At 42.0% G+C, this 19,866-nt stretch overlaps 1 protein-coding gene across 1 annotated transcript in view; it reads left to right on the forward strand.

Annotated features, from left to right (window-relative positions):
• Positions 1 to 19,866, forward strand: part of DNAI1 (dynein axonemal intermediate chain 1) — a 139,819-nt gene that overhangs the window by 48,297 nt on the left and 71,656 nt on the right. Inside the window, exon 13 of the mRNA XM_038124618.1 lies at positions 15,560 to 15,807. Coding sequence (XP_037980546.1) covers positions 15,560 to 15,807 — 248 coding nt within the window. The remainder of the gene's footprint in view (positions 1 to 15,559; positions 15,808 to 19,866) is intronic.

The raw sequence follows: 19,866 nt of genomic DNA on the forward strand, positions 1-19,866 counted from the left end.
GGCTATTGCAGTGTTGGTTTCATACAGTAAGAGTGAATTTTAAGAATTATATAAAATCAGGCTGAAGTAGGCCTCTAATTATACCTGGAGAGGCTTAATTCTGCTTAATGGCTTCTGATAAATGTGTGACACGTTTAAAATCAGTGTCTTAAAGCTCAAGAGGATAGGGCCTCATGTCCTCTTAAGCAGCTTGTCTCAGCATTCTCAGACTCACTTGCTGGAGCAAAAACCTGCACAAGTGCACCTGGCACACCATTTTTACTTGCTTTTTCTAACCAAATATTTACAAACAATCCCATTGTACTCTCTGGCATCATGAGGCAGCTTCCTAAAGGAAACCATTAATTTTCTGCTGTACAGCATTGGTTGATTAGATGCTTTGTGGAGGAGGAACTGATATGAAAGCGTAGAAATGAAAACAGCAACACTCCTGCCAAGCACTGTAGCCTGTTGCTTTCATTCATCAGCTGGTTTATTCATTCATCTGAAGGAATGCCAGTGAATGAATCTTATTGGAGAGCTACACAGACTGTGAGGCAGCGCTCAGAAGCGCAGCAACCTCCCTTCCTTGCTGTCTGCTATCAGTATCCCTGTTCCCAACACCAGGGGTCAGCTTTCTACTGTTAATTTGAAGCCCTTTCTGCTCTAGCTGTGTAATCTAACCGTTACAAGATACAAGGAAACCAAAGAGAAGCTCCAGCCCTCCTCTAAAGCAAACATACATCACAGTAAGGTAGAAATACTTATTTGTTGGGTAACTTGTATTGCACTTCTCCCAGCAGAGCTATTTTCTAATTGCCTTTCTCTTCCATCCAGGAGCTGCAGTTATCTATTTGTCGTTTAGACTGGCTTCAGAGCCAATGGATGTGACAGCTCCTTCACAGTGACCTGGGATTGCAGAGTGGGCAGGATCTCTGCCTGCCTGTTTTAGTTACTTACATGGTCTTCATTGCTGTCATGTCTGAGGTTCCTTTCTGCTTGAGAGTCTATGTCTTTCCAGATAAGGTCATGCAATGCTGCTTTACTTAATGATGAAAAACTATGCCAAGGGGCTCACAGCAAACAGCAAATACCCAGATCAGCATTAATCTCACATCCTGTAGAGCAGTCCTAGAAACAGCAGGCTCTACTCCAGTAATTCCCATAGAAGGGAAGTAACTCTAGAGGCAATGTATTTTTTCAAATACATTATTCAACCCTGATTGCCATTTCCCCAGACATGTGCCATCACACTGTGATTCTGTTCTGGACGGCCCCTAACTTTTCCCAACCATGCCATACAAAGAGCAGGAAGCTTTCCAACTCAGCTGTCTTTGCTGGCTAGCATTCAATCAGACAGCTGGGTCACCAGGCAGCTTTAAAGACCTAGTCCTTCTTAGATTTATTTTAGGAATTGCTAGTTATATAGATTGAGTGTTACATAAATGTAATGTCCTTATCAGTACCCAAAGATGGCAGTGTCATTTAAAATTATTATTTTTCAGCCAGGTCAACAACCACAGGGCCACTGGGGTGACAACAGAGGGGGGAATCAAAAATGGGAGGGAAAGAGAGATCAGCATTTTTAGCAGCTGCCCGTAGTTAGATTGGTTTGTGTCAGTCATGAAACTGGACTGAAAATATTTTCCTATCTTGATGTACACTCTGAGAAAGAAAACTTCCAACTAAACCTGGAAAAGTGGTTGCAGAAATATGTGTACGGGAGTCTGACATGAAATGTCCTATGCATTCTCTTACTTGAGAGTAGCAGGGGGAAGAGGTGCTGCTTCTGTGTATGATACTGATGAGATCTTCCCTGGAATGTTGTCTCCAGCTATTAATAGTTCAGTCTTCAAAATGGGTGTTAAAATTGAAAAAGATTCAGAGATGAACCACATTATGACTTATGTTTGAAAACTCTGCAGTTAAATTCTTAAACAATTCAACTTGGCTTGTTAAGGAGAAGATTAAGTAGTGATTTGATTACTGTCCATTAATTACTTGAAGGGAAAGGAAGGAGATATCTTATAGAAAAGAACTCTTCCATCTTACTTTTTCATCTAGGACAGAATCTAGCAACTGGAAGTAGAATTCAGAGATCCCATAAAGCTGGAAATGAATTTTTAATGGTGGAAGTAATTAAGCATAGGAGCAAATCAAGGATTTATTCATCACAACTATCTTCTTTAGTCTTGGAATTTACAAATCTGCATTGAACACATTCCATCATTAATTCTAGCAATATGTAAGTTACTTTGTAAGCTCCTGAAGTTAGATGGCTTGTCATTATTCCTAGGGCAGAATGATACAAAGAAAATGTAAAAGGCCCCATTAAAGACTTTTTCTCTAAAGACTTTTCTGTCTTTTGTCCCAGAGATGAGTGTGGATCATTTTTCAGCAGAATGCATTAGTAAGAACCTGAAGGAAATCTATCTAATTTAATCTTTTCATTAGTTGAAACTTGTGAGATGTTAAGACTCTTCTTAGCTTACCTTTGGTTTCTTGCTGCTGTAAAGCAAAACCACATTTTTTGCAATGTAGAATCTTCCTGTGTTTGTCCATGCTTAGGGAAGTCAATCATACTTTTTCAATTCTTCTCTTCATGCTTGGTAATACTTACAAGGCTGCCAAACTGTAGACTATAACCAGAAATATCTGGATGCTAACCTCCACTAATTTATACAGTAGGTCACTTCCGGATAAGATTCTGTCAGGAATACTTTGAAAATTCTGGCCATTGAAAAATAAGGGCAGATCAAATTTGCATTTTGTGGAGACTTTTTACATCAGAATAATGTGAGAAGCAACTGATTTTATGTGTGTGTGGTTTATTTTGCATTGTGTGTTCTCATGCATATCACTTTGCTGTAGCCTATGTGAGAGATGATAAAGCTGAATATTTTTTAGGGTATTGTAAAATGGAGTTAACTAGGGAAGGTAGGAAGAAGAGGTATTCAGACATGCTTAACTGTGTCAGTGAGGGATCAAAGTGGTGAATCATGTAAGTAGACTTGAGTTGTTTGATCCTTACACTTCTGTTTTTCTGGCTGTGAGACAAGCAGAACACAACTTTGCTGTGTGAAGAACTTGAGGCTCACTCTGTTTGTATGACTGTACAATCTATGCATCCTTAATTTTTCAACATTATCATGCTGGATTTAAATAATTGATGAAATTTAGCAAGTGGTTGCTCTTGGGAAAAGGCTCACCTGCAATAAAAGAAAGGCAGCAGGTATTGCTCAAAGAGCTCTTGCGAAGTCTTTCAGTCCTGAGTTATTCTTATCAGATTCCTCCAGGTATGAGAGAGCTGGCTGGGATTCACTGGCATTCTCCAGCTTCTCCCACCAAATGGTATGTGATGAATTGATTTCAACTACTGTATAAGAGATCTTCATAGAAGGACAGCTAGAGGAGCTGGCACAGTAGATTCTCAAGATGCTGATACTGATCCCCATCTTGACTCCCACTGAACAGGAGAGGAATTTTATGGAGCGGAACATGCTTTCTAGATGCTATGCAGTCCCAGGCTTCTTTCTGTGCTGCAGAGATGCTGGAGGGAAGACTGATTGTCAAACAGCAGCCTGCTGGTGGATATGGGGAATAATGGGGACATAAATTCCCCTTTAACTCCCACAGCAGATCCATGTGCTGGCCAGAGCCAGATCTGGTTTAGGAAGTGGTTGACATCACACAGCTGCAAGTCTACAAAGCTGGCTGTCACTAGAGAAAGGTGGAAGTTTCTTATGTGGATAAACACCTGGTGGAGGGGAATGACAAAAGCCGAGATGGACTCTTGTCAGTGGTATCAAATGAAAGGCCAAAGTCAATTGATGTGAACCGAGATATATAAAAGTCCCTTGAAATGTAAGCTAGAACTTTACTGTGGGGGTGATTGATCAGAAGAGCAGTATTTCTCAGACTAGAGATGCTGATTTAAAAAAATCTGACAACACAGCCCTGGACACCGTGGTCTGACTGACACTGCTTTAAGAAGGCAGAATTGGACTAGATGTTCTCCAGAGATACCTGCAAACCTCAAGTATCCTGTGGTTCTGTGATTTTTTTTCTTTCTTTTTCATCCTTTGTCCATTGTATATAAGTGTAAGTCAAAATTTGCCCCATATTTTGCATAGATGCTTGATGCTTTATATGAAACTTTTGGACTAGTTTCATTCCCTAGTAGCAGCTTGTTGTTCTTTGGAAATTTCACTCTAAAGGACCTTCAGTTCTTTTGCCTCAACTATCTTTTTCCCCCAACCTTGCTACTTGGTCAAAGGATTGAAAGCTATTGCTTTGTTGCACTATACAGTGCAAACTGATGTTATTTAGGCAATTTGGGGGTGAGGAAGGCCAAGGTGAAGCTGGAACTTCACAAGGTGAACCTGGCAAGGGACACAAAAAAGCTTCTATAGATACATTAACCAGAAAAGGAAGGTCAAATGAGGTGCAACCCCTCCAATAAAAAAAATAAATTATGGAAGACTGGTAACAACAAATAAGGAAAAGGCTGAGGTACTCAGCAACTTTTTTCCCTCAGTCTCCAGTGGTAACCTCTCTTCCTACACCTCTCAAGTGGACAAACATCAGGATGGGGACTGGGTGAGCAAAGTCCCTCCCACTGTAAGAGAAGGTCAGATTCCCCATCTGAGGAATCTTAATGTATGTAAGTCTTGGGACCCAATGAAATGATGTGGTTGCCAAGCCACTCCCCATGATGTTTGAAAAGTCACGGTAGTTGGATGAAGTCCCAGGTGACTGGAGAAGGGAAGCCATTGTATCTATCTGGAGAAGTGGTAGAAAGGAGGACTCCAGGAACTACTGACCTGTCAGCGTCCCCTCTGTGCCTGGGAAGATCACGGGATCTGGTTTCCTCCTAGAAACTCTGCTAAGGCACATGGAGCACAGGGGGGTGAATTGAGGCAGCCAGCATGGCTTCACCAAGGGTAAGTCCTTCCTGACAAACCAGAGGCCTTCTGTGATGCAGTGATGGCAGGAGTGGACAAGGAAAGGGTCACAGATGTCATTTATCTGGACTTTTGTACAGCCTTTGTCACGGTCCCTCACAACATCCTTCTGTCTAAATTGGAGGGAGATGGATTTGATGGATGGACTATTGGGTAGTGAGGCATTGGTTGGATAATCACATCCAGAGAGTTGGTTGGACAAGTGGAGTCCTTCACAGATCCGTACTGGGACCAGTGTTCTTTAATATCTTCATTAATGGCATAGATAGAGGGATCCAGTGCACTCTCAGCAAGTTTGATGGCAGCACCAAGCTGAGTGGTGCTTTGGCACACCTGAAGGATGGGATGCCATCCAGAGACAAGCTCAAGGAGTGGGTCGGTGGGAACATCATAAAGTTCCAGGCCAAGTGCTGGTGCTGCACCTGGGTTGAGACAACTCCCAGTACCAGCCCAGGCTGGGCATGAACAGCCCCAGAGCAGCCCTGCCCAGAAGGGCTTGGGGGTGCTGTGGGTGAGAGGCTGCGCATGGCCCGGCCATGGCACTCACAGCCCAGAGAGCCAAACGTGTCCTGGGCTGCATCCAGAGCCCCGTGGGCAGCAGGGGAGGGAGGGGATTCTGCCCCTCTGCTCTGCTGAGACCCACCTGGAGCACTGCATCCAGCTCTGGGACCTGCTGGAGGGAGCCCAGAGGAGACCACTAAGATGATGAGAGAGATGGAAGATCTCTCCTATGAAAAAAGCTGAGATAATTTGGGTTGTTCAGCCTGGAAAGGAGAGGGCTTCAGAGTTTTTTATGACCTTCCAATATCTGAAGGGAGCCTACAAGGACTATTTACAAGAACATATAATGACAGGACAAGGGTGGATGACTTTTAACTGAAAGAGCGTAGGTGTAGGTTAAATATTGGGAAGAGATTCTTTACTGTGAAGGTGCTAAGGCACTGGTACAAGTTGCCCAGAGAGGCTGTGAATGCCCTGTCCTTGTAAGTGTTCTAAGTGTTCTAGGCCAGGTTGGATGGGACTTGAAGCAAGCTGATCTAGTGGAAAGTGCCCCTGCCCATGTCAGCATGTCAGGGGAGTTGGAACAAGATGATATTTAAGGTCCCTTCCAACTCAGGGCATTCCATGATCCTGTGATTCTGTTTGAGACTAACAAATGTTTAGGTATTTCTGTTTTCTTTCTTTCTTTTTTTTTTTTTTTTGTTGTTGTTTTGGTTTTTTTTGACTAATTTTTTTCTCTGAAATCTACTTTTAGTAGCTCTTAAAATCCATTTATGCTAACCCCCAATTATACACTTCACATACCTGCTAAGATACATAATATTTCATGTACTAAAAATAAGAGCCCCCCCACAATTTCTGTCAAGGAAGTGAATATCTGATTTATATCCCAGCCGTATACAAAGAGGAATGCTGAAAAATATTGTCCGAATTTAATGTTCAGTAGCTGGCTGCACAGAAAAATGGGAAGAGGTCCATTAGGGACCTGGGAGATGCTTAACTACAAATTAGGGGCCTAGGCAGTCCTCTAGAAGAAATATCACTGGTTTTATGTCCTGTTTTTATACTCTTCTCTAAACATTTGATGTTAACCACTGCTGCAAGTGCATTAGGGGCAGGTGTTGGATTTGTAATAACTACTCTTAATTTTCATGGTGCATGCTAGTTCAAAACTGACTGCATGCCCATATGTATGACTCTGCTTCTTCCTTGCTCCTCTATGAAATCTGGGTCTTCTGCCAAATGTCTTCCAAAATGTTCTCAGAGCTGCTGTATCATTTCTCATTGTCTCCTCAATGGCCTGAGCTGCACATGTCCATCTCATCAGGCATTATCTGTCTGCTTCCAAGAGACCGCAGCACTGCCATAAAACACTGGCTTTCCTGTCTCTTAATTACAGAATACAAAAGCATCTCCTGCAGTGTGTGCATCCCCCTCAGAGCTGTTCTGGTCAGGAATACTAAAGTGCTGGCAGCCTAGCTTGTTTGCAGGCTGGTGTGATTATCCAGAGCACATTTGTAGATATCCATTTGTGGCATGGTCCTGGGGATTTCTAATCATTGCGTGCCACCTGGAAGCCCCTTATTTGGCCACTTGATGGCACTGTTAAATATTTAATTGTTTGCAAATGTTCTCAAATGTGTCGGTTTCGTAGAGCAGGGATAGAGGAAGCAGAGCCTCAGGTATTAAAGAATGAAATACAATCAAAATTGAAGCTTATATGAATGAAAGCAAGAAAGGCAGGAGCAAAAGTTCAGGTAATGTGGCAAATGCTGCCCAGTGAGTAACGAGAGGATTAGCACCCGTCTGGCTTCCCAGCTCCAGAGTGCTCTGCAGAGACAAGAGCTGCCTCAGCCTTTCCTCATAGGAGAGGTGCTCCATCCTTTTGAGCATCTTGGTGGCCTTCTCTGGACTTGCTCCAACAGGCTGAGGTCTGATGTGCTGAAGACACCAGAGCTAGATGCAGCACTCCAGGTGGGGTCTCATGACAGCAGAGCAGAGGGCCAGAATCCCCTCCCTCAACCTGATGTTAGCTTTCATAACATACAGGCAGCTGCACCATTATTATTTACCTTATAAAATCATGCCCTTATGAGTATTTATTTTAAAAAAATATAAGGAAAAATTATAGTGTGTGGTAGACCTGTGATGAAAAAGCCTGTCTGACCAGAATGAGAAAACTCCGGTTTTAGAGCATTGCAAAGTCAGCAAAGTTACATATTCCTTCTTTTTGCACTGCTCACCTCACTCTCAGGGAACTCAGATGAAAGCCAGATCATTCTGCTTTTTTCAGGAAACTACTACATCTTTTCATCCCCTTCTCCCTGTTTTTGTTTGCTTTTGAGCCTGTGCTTTCACAGGCCCTGACAAACAGTGCATGGTTCCAGTGGTTCCTAAGTACTCATTTTTGTTGGCCTGGTTGACTGTGTTTTCTCTTGTATTACTCTGCCAGACTGTACTTTAGAGTAAGAAAGGCTATCTCTATCTATCCATCTCTGCTTCTCTGTGTGTCTTGCCTCTGACATGTGCAGAGCCCACAGCACATATTAGGACTGCAGCAAGGCCTCAGGGCATGTATAAATGACAACTTGCTTCATCATCTGTCAATTTTGTCTTCTCTAAAATATCCAGAAGACTTTGAAGTTCTGGTTTTGTATCTCTTATCCAAACTGCAAGTTACTAAGAGCCCCAGCTAAAAATGTTAACTGGATCAGGAGTAATAGGGATTAGTCAAGCAGCTGGTGAAAAGTGTCAAGCACAATGTTAAATTTGACATTCAAGCATCTAATTCAGCATAAGCCAAAATGATCTATCACTTGCCTCCTCTGCATTGGTGGACTTGCTCAGCATTTGCAGATCTTGCAGTACCAACCCTGCTAATTGGAGGGTACATATTTCCCTGTGATAGGAAATGCCTGTGCTCACAGAGTTCAGGCCAATGCAGGTGGTCTCAACAGGAGTGTTCAACTTCCACTGATGAATGTCAGAAAATAAATGCTGGTGGAATTATCATCTGAGGCAGTGTCTCAGAGGGGGTGCTGTAGTAGCCCTGGATCTAGGCATTGTTTTCATTGTTCCTGTGGGTGGGAATATAAACTCACAGCAGATGAAGTGTGTGACTGATGAAAAAGCAGGTGAAGTTGTAAATCATGCTGGGAACAGAGCTGTCGTACGGAGTGATTAATGTTGTGGTAAACCAGAAGTATTCAAAGCAAATGCACTTTAGTGCAGTCAAATATAATATAATACCTCTCTAGACAAAAGGAGTGTTGTATTTTGGAAGGCAGCAACTCTTAAAAAAAAAAAAAAAAAAGGAGGAAAACCCCATTTTCATGTACAAGTGAGAAATTTGAGTCTCCAGTGTGGTAGCTTGGCAAGGAGGCTGAACATGATTCTGGTGTGCAAACAGGGAATCCTGAGTACCAGTAGAAATATTATTTAAACATTAGTGAGACTAATACTGGAATATTATGTTTGATTCCAGAGCTAACATTTTTCAAAGCATGCAGAAAAATTGTAGGTAGTTCAGAAAGAGCCCCAGGTTGATTCAAGAGTTGGAGAGCATGCCCAAAATGTGGAGAGAGAGCAACATCGAGTTGAAATTTGGACTTGAAATGAATTATGTCTGGCCCTCACACAAATCCTAGCCATGCGATATCCTCCACTTGTCTCTGGAAAATTTCTTAATATTCTATTCTTCTCCATGTCTGCTGAGAAGTGGCTTTCTCTTTGCAGCTGTGGAGGCAGTGCCCCTCACTGGATGTGGCAAAGTTAATGTTGGTTCTTGGCTTTTTGTTAAGCAAAAAGCAATGCTGGTGAAAATAAATGGGATTTTTTGAGTTCAGGCTGTGATGGTTATCAAAAGTATGCTGAAATGTGACTACTGTTCAGTTTTTAAAGTATCTTAATGAAGAGAAGCACCAGATATGAAAGAAGTCCTTTATTCAGTCAAGGTAGGCATAATAAGAATTAGCAGTGACAAGCCAGGTAAGTCAAGTAAGGAATTAGGTGCAGCTTTTTAATCACTCAAAGCTATTAAATGTTGAAACAAACTGCAAAATGAAACAGTGGCTTCTTTGTTTTTTGAGATCTTTATATGAAGAATGCATATACTTGCCAAAACCAAGTTATCAGGCTCAAAACAGGATATGCCAGTAACATTTTTGGATCTGTGAAAAAGAGGAGGCCAAGCTTTCTGGCCTTGAGTTACAAAGTAATGAGTTCTCAAAACATTTTCTTTTCTGGGAAGGGACTGTTTTGAAAGTCCAATATTCATATTTTCATTGCCCACAACATGGTTCACAGCCTGATCCATAGTGGTGTGGGATATATCAACACAGCATTGTGTTGTACACAGGCACGGTGTACCCGAGTGCTCTGGGCATTTAAAGGAATACGAACAGATTGAGCACCAATGACTCTAGTTTAAATTTCTCAGGGATCCTGGGATGCAGTCTGCTTGAGCAGATACTTGATGCAGTCTGAATCCCAGCTCTGTTCTCTGTTCTAGCTGCTGTAGTGTCTTTGGCAGTCCCCTCTGCTGCCCTTTCTCATTCTGTAAAAAGGAATGCTGCATATACAAGCTTAAAGCACTCTCAAGTGCTATAAAACTTTGAGATATTATTGTTATTCCTGAAGAGCTTTGAAAACACATTCAGCCCATGCCCAGACTCTCTGAGCTCTTGGAAAGATTTGTTCTTTCCTGATTTTTTGGAACTACTGGCATACAGTTAAGCCTGAAGTGCCAGCTGTTTCCTTTCTTACAGCACACCAATTCTGCAATTGCAGCAAAGTGTGGAATTGGCACAGCTTTTTAAAATAAGCCAGGAGAGAGTCTTGCTAGAGCAGTGCAAGGTCATTCAACTTGTTTCACAGCAGGTTAGATTAGCCTGTGCTCAGTGCTCTGCTGCACAGGATTTGTTCACTGATAAAAAATAAATTGTATTGAAAATTCACTAATTTGTGACTTGCTCAGTCATCATGTCTATGCCATGCAGATGGAAGCACAGGAATATTCTTAGATTGTGCTCAGGGTTTTGAAGAGTTCCAATTTCCTAGGGAAAATTTGCTGATTTTTTTTGTCCTCTACACTTTAAATATTGGAAAGAAAAATAAATAGCTGAGATATATCTTTGGCTACCAACAATTTTGTGAAACTGATCTCTCCTCCAAAGAGGAGATTGCCTCACCTGATGTAGAGCACAGCCAGCCCCTTCCCTTGGCTTCTTAGTAAACCAGTAACCAGTCCTAAAGGATAGAGCCCCAGCTAGCCAGCTCGAAGCATGAGTGTATCTGGGGCAGGGGGGGTAGGTATAGAAGTGCTTGTGTAGCTGTGATGCTCAAAACCAATGAGCTGTTCACAAATGTACTTTTTTTTTTTTTTTTTTTTTTTTTTTTTTTTTTTTTTTTTTTTTTTTTTTTTTTCCCCAGATGGGCTCTTAGAGGACACAAGACAGATTTTAGGTACCAGTAGTTCTTTTTAGTGTGATAATATCTTGGTCCAAGCCATATCAGTGAGACAAGATCACAGGATCTAAGATATAAGGCTACAGATTTTTGGGTTTAAAATCCTCTAAAGTAATTTGCCAGTTTATCACACAAGAAACTGTAGCACTGGCTCCTTGTGTAGCAAAAATACCAACTTTAACTCATGTCCGTGGAGGGTACACACATTGATATTTATTATGTGGCTTCAGGATTTACCTGAAGCATTGAGCTTTCTACCTTGAGGATGATGTTGCTTTGAGCATAGTTGTTCAGCCCTAAGTATTTTGGAGGAAATGGAAGAAAACCATGTATGTCTCATGGCTTTGTTCATGAATAAAGAAGGAAAGATACATTTTTTTTTTTTTTAAATCTGTCCAGCAAACAAACAATGTTGATCTGATACTGGACGTTTGCTGACTCTTTTAAATTCAGCTAAGGAATAATATAAATGAAAAATCTGTTAAACCAGGTACTCAGTAAGCATCAGAATAAAAGATTCAGATGCTTTTCAGATTATTACTTTGTGTAAACTATTTGGTGATATCACAATGATATTCTGGGGTACTTTCCTACCACTACAGTATTTTTCTGGAAAGGATTTGGGGTGAATCTTTTCAGCTTTGAAGGCATTTTCAGAGGAGTATTTTAGACAGTGGTCATAGTTCATTTGAAACCTATTTCTGTTTGCATGTGATGTTTATAGGCTCAGTTCTCCATGCTGAGACCAGTAATCATGTTATCTGCATCTTTCCTTAGCAAAACTTGTCTTCCTACATACACTTGTTACAAGTCAGGGTCTAAAATTTAGCCTCTGTTCAGGTGAACACTGAGGGCTCCTCATGGCAGCAAGAGACTGTTCATTCTCTTATTCTTGCTGTGCTGCCTTGTGTCTTCCTGTAAAGAACAAGTCCTGCTGGCTCTGATTATCAGAAAAAACTGTCTAATATCTCTAATATCTCCAGCCCTTATATCTCAGGAAATGTGGGGTTTCATGCCCACCCAGGGACGCCAGATGTCGGGTCTCCTGCCCACCCAGGGACGCCAGATGTGGGGTTTCACCCCCGGATTGGGGTGACCCCAAAAGATGGAAAAGTCTCTTCTCCAACCCGTGCCTTCAAAGAAAGACTCAGTAGTCTTCTGTTGTCTGTTCTCAGGGTAGTTTATTGTTGGTTATCTAAAAGATTCTTCTCCTGAACTGCTGTGGCCCGTTCAGCAGCTCAGACAAAGGCACACTGCCCTCCCAGGGGCTGGTGCCATCTTTTATATCATATATCACGTACTACATGTTTATACTTTTCCCCCAATGCCTACTATCTATATTGAATGGTGACTTTCTACTCTAGACCAATCTCTGAGTGCCAACATCACCAAAGACATGGAGGTTAGGAAGGAGAAAGAAAGAGGACAGGGCACACCCAAATCCCTCCATCTTAGAACTCCTGACCCCCATGTACAAAACTTGGACCCCTGCGTACAAGGCTTAAAACCCCCTTGTACAGCACTCAAAAATCCTTCCTTTCACTTCGTGACTATCTCTATTATGCTATCTAAACTTTTGTGTGTGGCTTGTAATTCTTCATACAGAGTTAGTGATTTGCTCCATGGGCTAAGATTGAAACCCCAAGAGTGTCTTTGGCTGCATGCCAGGGTCTCAGAGCCCCCTGCCAGCGGCTCTGGCCATCCAGGACACCCAGAGGGATGTTCTGGATTCCGACAAGGAAAAAAAACCCAAAAACCCACCAGTTTGCACTTAGTGGATCTGCATGGGGCAGATATTCTCTGTTCTTCCAGCCCATGCTGCTGCATCCATGAGGTGCAAAGCAGCTGTCTCAGGTCTGAAGGTCTGTCTCAGGTCTGCTGCCTTCACTTCCAACAGTGGTTCACCATTGCCAGATCTTGGTCTGTGCCTTTTGCACCTTTTGGCTGTGCTCTGTGATCTTCTAGCATTGATTTGCCCTGCATCCTGAGAGTCTGTTTACCCAGTGTTTTGGGGCAAAGTGCAGTATTCTGCTTGTTTTTACTGAAAACTAAAAACCTTTTCCTTGAAAATGCTGCTCTTCAAAGCTATAGCACAGATGTGTTGCTGTGGATATGTGCTGTGCTTACTATTCTGGAACACTGAATATCACTAATGAAATAAGCCCTTTTCAAAAACTATTCATTAAAAAATATGTCGGTATGTCACAGGTTAGTACTCTGAATGAGAATTCATCGGGCATTAAAATGGATTGATATGCCTATGCTCAGCAGGTTAGTGTTTAGCTGAGGTTTATGTGTCATGCTTCAGTGTTAATTGTGAGTTATTCTCATCACATTACCTTTCACCAAGAATAGGCTGTACTTTAGCAATCATATTATTCAGCCTTACGTGTGGTATTCACACATCTGTGATTTAACCCACATTTCTGGTATTTGATAACATCAAGGAGACAATATGAGTAGGATTCAGCTCTTAGATTAAGGTGGGTTTAACATTCTGTAGCAGCCACTGCAGTCAGGGGAGCCTAAAGCAGCTCTCATAGAAAACTCCCCTTTCAGGTGCTGCTGGTGCTGATGGTATCAGAGCTTGGACTCTGCATGCACAGCCAGCATACACAGACCTACATTTGGGTCTCGTTAGCTGCAAACTGGACACTGCATTTCACTCTGCCAGAGCTTCTTCCCAAGGCTTTGCTTTCCTCCTGCCAGACTAACCCTCAGATGGAATTGCTGAAGCTGCTGAGCCGTTTCACCTGATGAAGGCCTGCTCTATCTCCTCTAACTGAGGAACGTGGGTGACCCTGTTCCTGTCAGGTCACTGGGAAGAGAACCACCTCCAAAACCCCACTTAGCTCACTGGCTGAATCACCCCTGTAAAGGTGTCTCTTCTGCTGTCTGTGCAAGGAACATGGGGGCAGCTCTCTGAGGCTCCTTAGCACAGTGCTAACAGATAGAAAATTAATGTACCTTACAGACCTTTTGGGAATATGCCTGGCTGGTCAGCCCACTCCAAGAGAAATAAGAGCATGAAACAGGTTAAATTCAAAGGCTATCCAACCAATTTGACTTCATTCTGCTCTGAGTCACTCCTGGTGGTCGTTTCTACAGCCTTCCCAAGTGTTTTTGCTTCTGAGGAGAGCACAGATTCATCCTTGTCATTTATGGACATCAACTAAATATCAGTTCCATGACATTACTTGACTAAGAACAAAGACAATGCTGTGAATTAAAAAAACTGGAAAATCTAGGATGGAGAAAGTAAGTTCACTTCCTTTTCAACAAGAATTCTAAGAATAAGGTTCCCCTTCATTAAAAAAAAAAAAAAGAAATATTATTTGGGGTCAGATATGTTTCATGCCAGTTTTGGAATCTCACCTTTCTGCAAAATAAAGAAGCCATTTTCGTCTTCTACCCCAGTACAGAGACCTGTGAAAATATTCTGTTTTGATAATCTAGTACAAAGCAGCAGTAATAGTTTTGTTAATGTGTGTTTCTTTACTGGTTCTTTGAATGCTTTTATGTGGCTCTGTTAAACATGGAGTACACAATGTCTGTACCTGCATGCTGACTTGGAATCACTTTGCTGCAAACTCTCTAAAGTTAGTTTATCACTGGAGTACACATTTTACCAAGAACTGATCCTGCAGGTTGGACAAAATGTTAAGAAAGGTAGGAAGCAGTTTTAAAAGGAGAGGACTGTTCTGGAAACAGAATGTGTAGTGAGTACTTGAAGCACAGAAAGCAGTAAATTTATTTCCCATATACTGTGTGCCTGAAGGCATTGGCAGTAATAAAAAGCACTGGATGGCTAGAAAGCTCTCAGAGGCAGCATTGTTTTCATAGATTAGCAAAGTTCTTTCTTTGTTTCTGGAGAGCTTATCTACATCAACAGCTTTTCTTTCCCTTTCAGAGAATTTGGAAATTGTTTTTTTACATGATCGAAATACCCTAAGAATTGCAGAGACAGTCAGGGCGTGATAACAAAAAAACACAAAAGAAAGATGATCCTACTGAGAAAAGGGAGAGCTAATTTCAGGCAGCACAAAGAAAAGGTGAAAGTAAATAGAAAAAAGATTGGAAAGTCTAGGCAAAAAAAGAGCTTCTGTGCCAAGCAGGGAGATGTTGGACATAAATAGAAAATAAAGCTATAGTGACTTTTACATTAGTGAGTAATGGCAATTGATAAAATGCTTTACAGATACATTAATGAAATGTTTTTCTTTGAAAAAGTAGTGAAGACTGAAATATCAAATATTGCCAATACAGAAATTGAAATGGTGCTATCCTTGGTTCAGCCTTTATGTCTGCAGTGTAGTGAAGTCCTAGCCCACAGAAAGAGGTGTAATCCTGGCCCAAGGAAACAAGTGTCCACAAAATTCTTCCTTTCCTCCACACTTCTCCTCCAAGGCTTCACAGCTCTATCTCCTAGGAAAAAGCACATCAAAATAGTAGTTCTTCTGTATAAGTACATTGTGCCAATGTCCTGGGGGTGGCAAGGATGTTCAGATGCGGGCGTACCAAAATGACCCTTTGGTCCTGTGACTGGTAACTTTGCATTCAGATAGGTTTCAGGCACAGGTGAGAGCTGTCTGTGTCTACGTTTCAGTAGCTGAGGGTCCTGGAAACTGATCTGACATCTCCTTGTTTAGATGACTTCATGAAGCAGGGCCACGGCATGCTCCTGCTCTACACGCTGAAGAACCCCTCCTTCCCAGAGTATTCCTTCAGCAGTGAGAGTGGCATCATGTGCCTGGACTTCCACAGTGACCACCCCTACCTCCTGGCAGTGGGCTTCTATGACGGCAACGTGGCCATCTACAACCTGAAGAGGGCAAGCCCCCAGCCCAGCTACAAGAGTAGTGCTAAGTCAGGAAAGCACACAGAGCCAGTGTGGCAGGTAAGGGTGCTTTTCCTTTCCTGTGACTGGGCTTTGAATTGCATGGAGCTTGGGCACAGCAGGAAAAGTCCTGCGTGGGGAAAGGTGCTGTTTCAATACATGAGATTGATTAAGTTGTATTTCAAGCTTGTATTTCAATATTCAAGTTGTATTTCAATTTTTAAATATGCTCAAAGGCAAAAGAACTGCATGAATCCTTGGTCCTCAGCAGACACTGAACGTGTGAGCAAAAGTTTGCTGTAAACAATTCTTTCTCCTTAGTTTTCATTATTATAATTGACTTCTTTTTGGAGAAGAACTGGTATATTCTGTATGTATCAGCATGCAGCACTATTTGTGTTCCAAACAGAACATCACAGGATGAGCAGTGCATAAAAACAAGTAAAACAAGTATATATCAGCCTAAAAGAGAGCTCTGTTGGGCGCAGTAAGTTCAGGGACAGCTGCCTGTGGAACAGCTGTGTCCTAGTTTAGGGCAAATTTGGGAGAAAACCTGCAAAAGGAGGCCCCTCCAGAAAGCAAACCCACACAGCCCCTCCCTCCAACCGGTTTGGGAAGGATTCCTCGGAGAGAAGTGGAAAGAACCTGTTTATTTAACAGGCACAGCACCCCCCAGCACACAGAATGAACAATACCAGATGATAACACTCCTTCACCACTCTGAAAAGGATGACAAAGTCAGAAAGTCTCTCTTGGGGGGTGGTTGCTCTGTTGTCAGTCCCTCTGGTGCTGGAGATGGCTGCTACAAGCCACGAGGTGCAAGCTCTCGGTGTTTCCAGGTCCCAGTCCAGAGCAGGTTCGAGTAGTTCCAAAAAGGGAAGGAAAAAAAACCAGTCCAGAGAAAAAGATTTGGACTGCTTAGCTAAACTAGCTAATGAGCAGAAGCAAAAGGAAAAGCAAGAGCGAAGCAGGAGCAAGCAGAAGCCAGAGCAAGAGCAAAGCAAAAAGCACAGCAAAAAACAAAAGCCACACTATGTACTCCCTGTCTCTGTGTCCCGCCAGCCGTGGGGGAGCAGGCTGATAACAAAACCCAAAACAAAACATTCGCTCTACAGAGCCAGTCTTGAAGGCACAGAACATAATATCCAGCATAAGCGGAAATGGGGATACAAGCATCATAACATCATCCTAGGACAGGCTGCCACCAGGATTCAGGACACACTACCTTGTAGTTGACTTTTAGTTGACCTTGAAGTACTCTGGTGAATTCAGAACTGTGGTGTGCAGGTAATGTTTTTTATCTACTGCCACTCCGGCATCTGTCGCAAAGAGCCACCAGATGGGTGGTACTGTGAAGAGTCAGGGTAAATATGTTGCTACATCCAGCTAACTAGCTGTGTCTGCAGGGTAATCTGAGCTCAGATTGAAGCACTAGTACGTGTGCTTTTGATCTTGTTCTTAGCAGTAGAAGTGTGGCAGCACAAATTTCAGCATGGTCTGTATGAGCCTGTTGAGGTGCAGGGGTGTCTGGTTTGCTAGCCTGGGCTAAAGACGTTGCTGCAATGACTATGGCTGTCACCTGACTTAGGCTGATTGATACAATCTCACACCAGTGAACTTTGGCACATGCCTTGCATGGATTGTCCCCCAGCCATGGCTCCATCTTCCAGTAAATTCCAGGAGATCAAGGGAACCTGATGGGACTACTGATGAATGTGAAATATGCCAAGAGCAAGACCTCTGCTTCCTAGAAACAGAGATTTTGTGCAAATGTAACATTTCAGAGAAGACATGAATTTTATATTTCCTGCCTGTCTGCCCACAGCTTTTGCTCTAGCAGATATTTATAGCTCTTCTATAAGAGGTTAACAGAGTAGCCTGGGCACGCACATACACACACACACACACCACACACACATATATACACACGCACCCACACACACACCACAAGAAAACTTCTGAGATTTTCCCATTGCCATTTAGGCTTCTAGTAAAAAAGCCTGGCAAAATAGTAAGTCCGATGTGAAGTTTTTCATGGTTGTTAAAAATAGGAAGCTTGACTAGGCCAATATTCAAGCAGCAATCAATTTATTAATTAAGGTGGTAAAGTATGAGCAAAACAGCGCTGGGTACAGTGGGGGAAGTTTTCCCTCCAACTGCACGCCAATGGTTGGGGCGTACAGATATTTATAGGGGTGCACATGAGCTTTTTTCAGCAGTTTCTATTCCTAATTTTTACGTCACAATTCTATACACTATTGTGAGTTAGTTTTTCTCAGGATGTACCCCAGAAAGGAGTATTCCCAGATGGTGGGGTCCGACTTCCGAAAGAAGAAAGAGGTCTTCCAGCTGGTGCGGTCCAGACTCCAGATGTGGGCCCACCTTTTAATTGCAAAGACTATAAATCTCAGAACAGTGATGTCCAGCTTCCCTTGGTCAAAACTATCAATCCTTGGGTTGATGTTCATCTTCCTTTCTCAAGCTGCTTTTTACTGTTTTGCTAAGGTGTTGAGATAAGCATATTTCCTTTACATATATTCTAAACTTATATTTTCAAAGCTCCTTACTACAAGCAATATTTTAAAATTATACTTCAAAAGGTTATTATTGCAAAGCTGTTTAATGCTTAGCTACGTGCAAAAAGTTCCTCTCCAGTAGCAACATTTTTAAAGCTTTAATTCAGATGCTATAAAAGTTAATTGCAAACAAAGGATAAGTTCAAAGGCCTTCTTCCATGCTTTACTCCCTCAGTTATTTTTTTGGAATTCATCCTTTAATTGTCCCATGATCAGTTTCCATACATAGCACAATCATAAGCACACACGCTGCCTGTATGTACCTGACACGAAACACAGCTTTGTATCTCACATGGTCGTGCTGCGGCATGCTATGTTACAGCTGTGTTGCAGCTGTTACATTAGAGACACTAAAATCCCAGATCCCTTGTGCCCCAGATGATGTTGGAAAGGACTGTGTGCTGAAGGGGTGTTATTAGCAGCCTGTTCCCTGCAGACCAGGAGCAGGTGCATGCAGCAGTGGAGGCATTCTGTGTGGGGTTTGTACGGGTAGGTTTGCGTGTACCACTTGGCAGCAGTGGGGCTCAGAAGTGAAAAAAATCATTAGACACTCTGGGAAGATAGCTCTGAAAAGGAAAGAAACTACTCTATGGATATGGATAGATGTGTAAAGAAGTACCTGCTTCTTTATTTCCACAGGTTGAGTGCTGAGAATCATAATTGTTAGTTTTCTTCAGCAATAAGAAAATGTCTCTGAGCAACCTGTTCTAGTGGAAGGTGTCTCTGTCCATGGCAAGGAGGTTGGAACAGAATCTTCTAACTTTCCAACCCAAACCATTCTGTGATTCCATGATTAAAGTACCAATATTTTTTACTAAACTTTAGAATTTTTAACTTCTACAAAAGTTAGTAGCAAGCAAAGTTGGTAGTTAGGTGATTATACAGCAATCTAAAGAGCTTGTGCCTCTGTTGGAAACATCTGAAGTGGAAGCATTTGTCAATATCAGCCTAAAGGTTTAGAAAAGATTTGCACTCCATTCAGTGTGATGAAAAGCAGCATGGACTATCTGTTAGGTTGAGACATTGGATTGTTATTCCTCATTCAGCATTAAATGATTCTAGAAAGTGATGCCTTTTTTTTCATATTTAGCTCAAAGATCCCCTATTCTCCCCCACTACCACCCCACTAGTCTGAGGGCTAGTCTTTGTCTAGATACTAGACCTCAAAAAAATCCTCCTTTTTTGCAGGAAAAGTGAATAAAGTAGAAAAGTAACAATGCTATCCTGAGCAATTAGGAGCCTTTGTTCTCTGGACTGCCTGGCTTTTTTCTTTTGAAACAATGCAGCCCTTTCACAGTGGAAACAAAATGGGAAGTGGGTAAAGCAGACTGACATCTCTTTTCTTGTGCTGTTTCATTTTCAGTGATTTAGTAATATCTCAGTAGGTTTGCGTAAAACAAAGCTGATGTAATGTTCCCATTGTTAAGAGCAAAATAAAATAATACAAATTTTCTACTTCTGTTACCTAAGAAAGAGTTTGTCGACTTTATACTACTCCCTATTTTTTAAAAGAGCATAGCAATTGTTTCTTATAGATTTGGCA

This window comes from Motacilla alba, chromosome Z (assembly GCF_015832195.1).
Source record: "Motacilla alba alba isolate MOTALB_02 chromosome Z, Motacilla_alba_V1.0_pri, whole genome shotgun sequence".
NCBI classification, from domain to species: Eukaryota; Metazoa; Chordata; class Aves; order Passeriformes; family Motacillidae; genus Motacilla; species Motacilla alba.